Genomic DNA, 10151 nt, shown 5'->3' on the forward strand with positions numbered 1-10151 from the left:
CTTATTATCTGAATACATAATGTTAAACGACTGTATTTTTTGTTTTTATTTTCTATATGTATCAACTCTGCTGCCGTTACAGTTCAAAAGCGAGTCTGAAATACATTCGGCGTCAAATATGATTAATCGCTAACTCATTTATTCTACTAAAATGAAGTATCTACCCAATCATGCAATACAACGGCTGTGCACATGGAACTCGACAGCTGATAGCCGACGGTTTTTCTTTCCCATTATTATGATGTATATACGATAAAACCCATAGTCGGGTTTATTTAGTTTTGCAATTAAAACGCATATGATCCTCCATGAAGCACTTTACTGTAAACTTTTTACATCGTGTTTAAACTGCTTCCACATAGGCCAACAGCGACAAAACTTTCTGGCACTACCATAATTCGAAAATTATACGTAATTCGGTAACAGAACTAGATAATTTGTCTACAGCCCGTAAAGGCTCTTCAGAGTGCAGTGCAAAGCTAACTCGATGTTTGTCAGTTTGGCAGCGTTGTTCAAATCTTCCAGCTGCTAAAAATCTTTCAGAGGTGAGTTTTAAATACTATATGACCCAGCTAATCGTGTTATCTGAACATACAGGAAGGTGCCATGTGGTCGTTTATTCGGCCAGAATTGAACAATCATCACTGAATAATTAGAAAAAATTCCCTTAGAAATTTAATTTCCGTGATTTTAGCGACTACAAAAAAGGGTCGTCTCTATCACATGAATTTTATAAACAAGTGCATGTGACAGCAATAGAAAGAATAGTGTTTTTGTCAACATCTCTCACGCCAAGTATTGTTGATAGCAGCTACATGGAATGAGCATTGACCGAATTGAAAGTGAAACACAAGCAAATAACACCTCTCGAATCAACAGTAGTAACAAAAACATGCCGGAAATGATCAACTAATGCAGAACATCTCTGTTTCCTTTAGAGTCATCTCCTACTCGCGATTCATAATTTGCTGGATATCACTGGTGGTTAATAATTGAAACTGAGCCACAAGAAATTAAATATACCATTAACAAGGATTGCACGTTCCTTGTCGGTGATACGATGGACTGAACAAACGGATGTATTAGCGCCAAACAGGCCCACCGCTACTGGCTCTATGGTCGTACATGGAAGTATGTATCCAGCTAAAGTCTTGCCGGTTTACTCTTAATTTTCGACAGGCTGTTGCTATAATAGTTACAAAGAGCAGAAAACATCAACGTTTCGGTGAGTCCATTGAACGGCACATATTCTTAAGCAGAACTAGTACAAAAAAAGACGATAAAAGCGAAAATGATCGGATGCCATCGATGAATCGAGGCCAGACAGTCGCAGCGGTCTGCTGTAGAAACAACAACAACGGCAGTAGCAGCTCATTTTCTTGTCGCTCTGGTTGAGTTTTCTTTTTAGAGAATTTAGCTTGTCCGTAAACTAGCTACACAGACGTATATATGGATACAATCAACCGACGATAGAAAGATACTGACCAATGACAAACTCACCACTACCACCCAACCCTCGTCAACCAAGCTTAATGTTAAATTGATTTTCAGATCGGGTAGCTGTATGTGGCTTCTGCTCTGCTGACTGCATAATAATTTTGTTCGAGTTCAAAATATCTGCGAACACAGGAACGCGTCAGTGTTTAGCGCCTATCTAGACATAAGAACGTCTATCGCTAAGGCTTGACATAGCGATACAAGGACAGACAGTCATATGATTCGGTCTTGAAACAGCTCGTTTGTAATGCTATAGAATAACCTAATGAAAAAAATTTGATTTGTGAAAATTAACCTTCAAGTTCATCAGCATGGTGTAGCTATACATTAAACTGTACAGCAATTATTCGATAATTTTGCTCAACAATACTTCTTTATATCTAAAGATATTTAATTTGTTGAGTTTATTTTTATCGTTATTAGTACCTTCTAAAAAAAGAAAATATTTTTGTATTACTCTATACAACAATTGAGGACTGCGATGATAATAAATCAATAGATTCAGAAAAAAATTTGCGAAAGTTGCGCGCTTATCCTTAGCAGTTCTAAGCGTGTTGTAATAAACCTAAGAATAGCTTATGTTACTCTAAAGACTAGATTCTCAAATGCCATGGAAAAAATATCCAGTTTCGTTTTTAAAAAATAGCCATCAGATGAATGTAAAATTAATACTAGCAGTTGTCGGTATTTTACAACTAGTTACGAGATGTAGCCAGTTACATCGAGGGCTTTCATGTGTGATGTGCCGACGACCTTCATTTTTGAGGCTTGCTTTTGCTATTCATTGACGCAAATAGCGATCTTAATAGTTTTTATCTTATTACATATAATATTTTACGATAATATTGTTAATCAACGAGAAGTTTTCCAAGCATTGGGCCTGTTTTTAAACTCATTTCTTGGGATTTAAGAAACTCTCATTTTTTAAATAAACATAGCTTTAACCCTATGGAACGTATCTTTCAAAGCAAATGGCAGCATCTTCATTTACCAGTAATTTTGATAAATTTTCCTTATTTCTCCTAAAATTGATTAAAACATTTAGTAGTATAAGCATATTCTCTTATGAAATACACACCAAGTATATCTGCCCACTATTATCCAAATTTTTGAATACAATAAATGCTATTTTTATTCTATACATTGGTAACACGCAAATGTGAACTAGATCCTGATAATGGATAGCCACGGTACCTATAGCGCACCTTTGAAGGATTTAAATATCTGATTTCAAAGAAAAATCATATAAACTGCGTATAATTCTACTGCACGATCCACAGGTTGACTTAACTTGCTCTTTTTACATGCTTTACTTGAAGCAAATTGTTATAGACTGTTGTACGAAAGCTCACTAGGCGTTCTTTAAATCTGAGCCACCCAAGAGAAACAATCAACATTTTAATATCTGATCGATTTTTAAGTAACTCAGAAGTGGAGCTTCTTCTATTAAACAAATTAATTTGATTGGTTACAACGATTCTATTTACAATTAACTCGCTGATGATAGATAAAGTTACCCATTAAAGGAACCCACAAAAACCAGCGGCATGAAAAGTAATTCCAATATGTGACGTTGCGTAAATACTAAAACTGTGCTAGCTTTCTATTCGTAAAATCGACCAATAACATCCAGTAGAAATCCACGCACAAACATTACAATTCCCTGTTCAGTGTTAATTTTCGCTTTTGCCCACTCCTATACAAAAAAATCCACTAACGGTTATTAGGAGCATAGTCAGTTTCATTTTTAATGGGTAACGGAGCCTGAAAACACAGACGCTGCATGCGATGCACACATGAGCATTGTTGACAAAATCAGTTACTACTGCCCCTTGATTATGCCCCAGGCGGATAAGGCCAGTCAGGCCGCTTTCCTACTCGCCGTTCTCATTTGGCCGCTGGCTTGTTCTTCCGAGAGATCGGTTTGCTAGTGACTTGAGTTAGTAACTTCTTTTTCTTCTTCCAACTCTGTTGCGCGTCCAGATATTAACAGTTGGTGCAGCAGAGAACAGAGCAGAACAGAAAAATCAAGAGTCATCGTATCATATCGTATCTATCTATTTTAAGCCGATTGCAGCGCATAGCACAAATGACGGCCAACTTTGGCGACTGTATATCGCTATGGACGTCGCAGCTCAAGTGGAACTTTGAGAGGCCCCGGCAAGAACTCTCTACCATCTACTAATCAACCGACCATAACAACAACAGCAGCGCCAAAGGTAGGCGAAGCAGAAGCAGGAACAACAACAATAACACCAACAGCTACAGCAATAGCAACAATTAGGAGTACAATAGTACACTAGGCCGTATAAGAAAGATGACTACATTGCCACCAGCAATGCCATCATCATTATTTATATAGACTGCCTTAAACTGACTCCGCACGTCGCAGGAAGAGCCACTGATGCTACTTGTTATGGTCTAGACCGAATAGGCAATTTATGGCAATGGCGGCGGAAAAATACACAACGGTAAACAATCACAAATTTTACAGCACCGCAAAAGACGCACAGGAGTTCGATAAGTCAGAATCGCAAGAGAAATATGAATAACAGAAACCTTATTTCTTTCGAGGTAAACCGAAACAAACTAAGGTAGAAAACTTCATATCATAAATTAGTACCTCGTACGTAGGCTCACAACGGCTTCGTATAGCACAGCGCGCAAACGTTTGCTTTTTGACAAATTTTAACAACTCTGTCGACAACCGTTCACTCCTACTTCTTATACTAGGTAGAGTAAATGTAAATTAATTTAAGCAATTATCCACTGCAAATAGTTCAGACAGCCTGTTCCAGAACGTCGTATTCCTTAACTGGTTATATTTTACAAGATACAATTTCCGTCATGTCCATAACCCTGTACTATATATTTCTACACTGTATAGTTTGTAAGTTGCTACGGAGTATTTGTGTACGTATATGAATGACGAATAGTTTTCCCCAGTCATCTTTTGGCTCAGCAAATGCAACAGGTCCTCATAACCTCTTGTGTTGCGCGAGCGTATTTGTGCACGGCCCATCTGTTCCGCCCACCTTACTCGTCCCAACGACTTTGAGCTCAACTTAGTTTCGCTCTGTTTTCGGCTCTTTTCCCTGTATTCGTATAGATACAGCGGCACCAGTCATCGATAGATAAAAGGGACAGCAGCTCCATCACATTAGCCAGCGGCCGACGGATATGCAAGATCAAACACAACAGACAACCTCATCTCAGCCCTTACTTAGTGCAACAGCAGAGTTCCAAACCATCCTATGGCCCCTGTTCACGAACGGCACAAAGACCGAAAACAACGGCTCCGATAGCAAATCTCAAATCAATAAGCACAACGCCTTCATCGACACGACAAATACCGTTCTGTTCTCGTTCGAGCGGTGGAGCAAGTGTAGAAAAACAACACGCACAGCCTCCTATCCATGGCATAAACGGCAACATTAATGAGATAAGTATAAAATCGCCGTAACGTAAGGCATCATAACACAGCAATGGTTAGCCCTGCTCCGGAACGTCCGCCACTTGCTCTGTCGATCCGTATGTGTAACTGCCTATCGGCTGACTGACCCAAAATCGGCGAATCTACCACTCTCCTGCTGTTGGATGGATGTTCACCGTCTGTTTGTCTGTCTTTGGTCTTTTCGAAGCGGCCAATAGCCGAATGCCAAGAAGTAGTACGCAGCGCATGGATAGGATGGACGGTCAGTGCCGTTCACATTTAGTAACACGACGTTATACATGTCTTATGCTGGGACAAAGCAAAACTTACCTATCTTTTGACTGGGTGCTGGTTGACGCCTTCACACGCTCGCAGGAAAACAAAATCGAAATTCTGTTACAGTGTACAAAATTTCTTAACGACGAAAAAGTTTGCACCGCCACCACCATCACCACAACAACATCCACTGCTACACTTTGCCAAGTACTCCAACCTGTGGTAATATTAAGTAATGCTTTTGTGAGAGGAAGCACTGGACAAAACTTTCGCCAAATCAAACTCAACTCACGAGCTACATCCAACTCACGAAAACGGATTGACTTTTTCTCGCTGGCAGCAATTTATCCATCATTCTGTCTGATGTTTACATACATACGTATACACAAACAACGACGACCGAGAGTAGCTTGACTCCTGTTGCTTCTGCTGCTACGAGAGAAACGCACTTGCTCGGTAGATACACATCGCTGGCAACAACTCCAGCAACTGCCGCTGCTGCTGCTGCTGCTCTAGACAGACAGAGGCAGTCAGTCAGGCAGTGTAAAAGGGGGCGCCCGAAGATGCGACGAAGACGACGACGACTATGAGCGCACACACCAGCGCAGCGACGATGATTGGCGGTAGCAACGGATGGCAGCGCCAATGGTAGCAGGGGCAGCAGCTAAAGATGCCACAACTGTAGCGGCAACTGCGCCAGCCTGCAGCGGTTGTAGGGACGGGTCCAATGTGTGGCGTAGGTAGCAGCAGCATCCGCCAACAACCGCCAGCAATGCCGCTTCTGTTGAAGCGACACTAACGCTCTACCACTCTCACAAGCATACACAGCGCGCGCTGCTATCCCAAAAGTAACTAGCACGGAAATAGCACCAGGATCGCGTCGTCATACGCTCCGAGCAGACTTGTAAGCAGAAAACAGCGAGACTCTTGTAAGTAGCTACAGTAACAAACAGCGAGAGAGACAAAACGCGGAGCGGCTGCAGATCGAGCATCTATCAGGCACGCCGGGAAGGACTGTCTGCGGCGGCAGCGGCGGAGCTAGCAGACGAACACAATGTCGACAGCTGACAACAACAAAACAACAGTTGCTATCGCCGTCGTTGATTTCGATTGGGTAGCAATGGCCACCATTATAGTGTTAGCACACGGCATCTAGCAGCGATGCAGTCCTCATCCTCATTCGACGTGTGAGAAAGGGGCGCGCCGGATTTCGAAACAATGAATCGAACCCACAGCGATGCATAGCTTAGAATGGATGCGCTGGTTATCATATGGAAATTAAACGAGATGCGTTGTGGTAGGTTTGTAGATAGCGGAAATCGGTGAAGGTTTTGATCGTAGAAGTCAGATTTTCTTTTCTGTTGGTTCTACTAACGGGACCAGGTGTAAGTTCCCAAATGTATCGCTGTGCTATTGATGGTTCTTTATAAAAAGCAGATAGGAAAGACAGAATGAGAAAGGCATGGTGATTTGCCGGGTTGCGCTATCACTTGGAGCAAAATGTGCTAGCTTTCTTCGATCGGGGTTCATTGAAAAGTTTAAGCAGAATAATTTGTTCGTCTGTAAGAAAGCCATCTCGTTTGTATCACGCGTCCAACAACTCAGGTAAGCACAGCAACGCGGTGATCGTATTGAATTAGAAAGTCGTTTTGAAGGGAATAAAAACATATACGTAAAATTTTGCATGCTTTGTATGCAGCATTCGATTGCACTCTATGGCAGTTGAACCATGATAACGAATAAAAACGAAACTAATTAGGGTAATGCAGCATTGCTGTTTTAGACTTTGAGTACCCAAACTGGGGACATTGTTCCCATAAATTTGCGATTCATTTATTCTCTATATCTAATAATATTTTTAGTTACTGTGAGCCTTAAGATAAACAAACGGTTTTTGTTTGAATTTATAGACTTAAACTACTTTTGGAAGCCAGGAGTACACACCCGTATATTTGTTTGAGCATTTGCTCCGCCAGTCAATTTGCGCTAAATATTAAAAACGTATTTAATTCAATCCAAACGCCCACTTACAGAGCTGGACCAATGAACTTCAATACACCAAATGACAAGATAATGCCGTCGGACATCGACCAAAGGATCTGTTGGATAGATATGGAAATGACGGGTATGTTGTAAAAATGCAAATTCCACTCTCATTTAAGTCTGTTATCCTGTAGTAATGCCTGTGGAGAAAATTTACTTAGGACATTAACGACTTAGTCTTTTTTCAATAATTGATAATTTCTATGATACGTGGTTTTAATATCGATTGTTGCAGAAAGTTAATATTAAGTAGTAGCACACAATCATTTTCATGAATGTTGGTATAACTGAAATAGTAGATAACATACCCGGTTAGTAGAAAGAATAAAAAAAATATAAGAAGTCGCGCATGAAATTTCTGTCTGGACCAGCTATCCGGATCAGAACCTGTGAGGTACCCCCACCAAATGAGTAAGATTTGTACCCCCGTCCGGTTTGGGGTGAAAGACTCATCGAGCTAGCAGTAGCAGTGGTTTTTATTCATGAACCCTTCGGGCGATTTTTTCAAGGCATAATCTGATTTATATAATATTCAACGTTTGTTTAATTTTGAGTTAGCGTTTACATCAATTTTGCTATTTTGTCAAAAAATTTAAAAAAAAATCCTTTTTTCAAAATGTTTGCCATTAGCGTTCTTAAAAGATTCGCTTCCATTACTTTCTTGTTTTGTCAATTAGGTTTGGATCCAGATAGGGACACCATAATGGAGATATCGTGCGTCGTCACCGATAAGGACCTGAACGAAGTGGCAAGAATTGAGCAGATCATTTTGCATCAACCTGAATACGTTCTAAATGGTCCGTCCAAATCGATACTAACAGCTTTCGTTTTACAAATTAGTGAAATCAGTTTTGATCGTATGCGGTTATGGGATATTTACTAATGTAAATACTTCCAGACATAATAAGACATATTAAGCGTTATAGATATTTCAAAAGGAAAAAGCAATGACATAAAAGTAACTGTAAATTACTTTATTTTCTTGGACATCTCAGCGATGGATGATTGGTGCAAGCAAAACCATGGAGCATCGGGTTTGACGGAAGCTTGCCTTAAAAGTAAAATCTCTTTAAAGGAAGCCGAAGACACGGTCCTGGTTTTTCTCCAAAGGCACACAACTCCAAAAAAGGTGTGCATGTTTGCATAGAGAAAATAGCATAAGAAATTTAAGATAAATTGTGAGAATAATAAAGATTACAAGAAAATTATAAGAAAAAAAGACGGTTCATTTACTCACACATTTAATGCCCTCTTTGTCCCAGGAGCGCTTAATAATTAATCATTCATTTTCTAGTTTTTATTCCCTTTATCTTTCGTATTATTTAGATACCTTCACTAATCTTAGTGAAGTAGTGAACATCGAATTTTCGTTATTTTTATTGGGAACCCAACTCAACATCTTGATGATCTCTACGGCATCTGCTTGTATCTGCGTTTATAGGTACCACTAGGAGGCAATAGTGTTCACGCGGACCGCCAATTTATTCGACGTTATATGCCGAAGGTTTACGAGCATCTCCATTACCGCATCATCGATGTTAGCAGCATCAGAGAACTCTGTAAAAGGTACGTTATGCAAACGCAAACAAGGATGTAATATATAACTTTTTACAAATGTATTTTTTACATTGCGATGACGTTAAATCCGTGTAACAACAAAATATATGTATCGACCGTCTAATAAAATGTACTATTTTCAAATTTTTTTTTACTGTGTCAATTAATCTTTTACATTGTCGGCATAAAAAGCATCAAAGAAGTCTGCAAAAGTTACATATTGTATGTAATTTTCTTTGTCACAACGATGTTGACAGATCCATATAACGAAAAACAAATGTATGCATATGTCGGTTGTCTAGTACAATATCTGTTTCTCTATTTAAGTGGATTTTTACGTTATTGGAGTTCTACCTCGCTTTTAATATACGTTTTTTTATAAAAACCTATACCTTCTTGGATACATTACGCGCTTGTGCCTACGTATGTATAAAAAAAACTGCTCAGTAATTGCTACCAATTTAATTTCAGATGGTATCCAGATGTGTCTGAGAATGAACCTAAAATAAAGAAGGCTCATCGTGCATACGAAGATATAAGGCAAAGCATTCAGCAGCTTCAATATTTTAGAAAAACTTTATTCAAGTAGGACCCATTTGATATATGAGAGAAAGTTGTATTTTTCACAGATATGTATGTTCTTATATGCTTCAATAAAATTATTTGGCTTCTACTGGTGGAGTCGTATTTTAATTTTAAGAAGTAAAGGGACGAAAAAGTTCTTATAAAATGAAACAAATACAAATGGCAAAATGAACGTAAAACATTCTACCACGAGTTAAGCGATCATTATTAGGAAACAATAAATATATAAAGTGAAGACCAATGTTTCTCTTAAAACAAATTGTATTTAGCTGGCACCTATTCCGCACATAGAAGTTTTACTCATATTATATCCTCCTTTCAGGATTTGAATCTTTCCAGTCTATCGCTATGTAAGTTTTACTGGGTCGGAGTTTCAGCATATTCCAGACTAAAAAAAGTTAAGAGCTACCGCATCAGTCTAGAACAAACGCCAATCTCGTTTTTGTTTAATGCATCAAACATCTTAACTATGGATCTAATGTATCCCGATTTCTGATGTATTGTTCCTTTATGCGCAGCCTAACATTTGTAGAAATCTTATATGTGACGTGCGTTAAGCAGTCGCGATACCCTTTAATACAAAAATATACAAGTAACAGTTATGTAAAAAAATTTGAAAAGTGTTGGATGTACTTATAGACTTATAAAGTCGTTTGTTATCGAACGTTGAAATTGAGCGTAGTTCATTTCCGGCCTTTTTTTTATATGAAACAAAAATGTTTCAGTTTATACAGTAATAGGGCGTATCGGTGCCTTCTGT

The 10151-nt window shown here is 39.0% G+C and overlaps 2 protein-coding genes across 6 annotated transcripts in view; one reads left to right on the plus strand and one right to left on the minus strand.

Moving 5' to 3' along the window:
- Window positions 1-6213, minus strand: part of Magi (membrane associated guanylate kinase, WW and PDZ domain containing protein magi) — a 43567-nt gene extending 37354 nt beyond the window's left edge. For 3 of the 5 annotated variants that reach the window (XM_022849346.2, XM_022849345.2, XM_022849343.2), the window contains exon 1: window positions 5261-6213. The gene's annotated coding sequence lies outside the window, so the exon portion shown is untranslated. The other 2 variants (XM_022849344.2, XM_086972175.1) reach the window with 2 other exon arrangements.
- Window positions 6214-6492: 279 nt separating this feature from the next.
- Window positions 6493-9479, plus strand: LOC111269621 (uncharacterized). The gene is made up of 6 exons (XM_022849357.2): window positions 6493-6811; window positions 7240-7331; window positions 7927-8046; window positions 8245-8378; window positions 8691-8815; window positions 9278-9479. The coding sequence occupies exons 1-6, from the start codon at window positions 6669-6671 to the stop codon at window positions 9393-9395; spliced, it is 732 nt and encodes a 243-aa protein (XP_022705092.1). The 5' UTR covers window positions 6493-6668; the 3' UTR covers window positions 9396-9479.
- The last annotated feature ends 672 nt before the right edge of the window (window positions 9480-10151 follow it).

The sequence above is a fragment of the Varroa jacobsoni genome, unplaced genomic scaffold, assembly GCF_002532875.2.
Source record: "Varroa jacobsoni isolate VJ856 unplaced genomic scaffold, vjacob_1.0 scaffold_1400, whole genome shotgun sequence".
NCBI lineage: Eukaryota > Metazoa > Arthropoda > Arachnida > Mesostigmata > Varroidae > Varroa > Varroa jacobsoni.

Excerpts from the sequence above, each read along its gene's own strand:
- LOC111269621 (XM_022849357.2), top strand. The coding sequence starts at position 6,669 with ATGGTGATTTGCCGGGTTGCGCTATCACTTGGAGCAAAATGTGCTAGC. Across the intron at positions 6,812-7,239 it reads TCACGCGTCCAACAACTCAG|AGCTGGACCAATGAACTTCA; the intron begins GTAAGCACAGCA and ends GCCCACTTACAG. Across the intron at positions 8,816-9,277 it reads ATCAGAGAACTCTGTAAAAG|ATGGTATCCAGATGTGTCTG; the intron begins GTACGTTATGCA and ends ATTTAATTTCAG.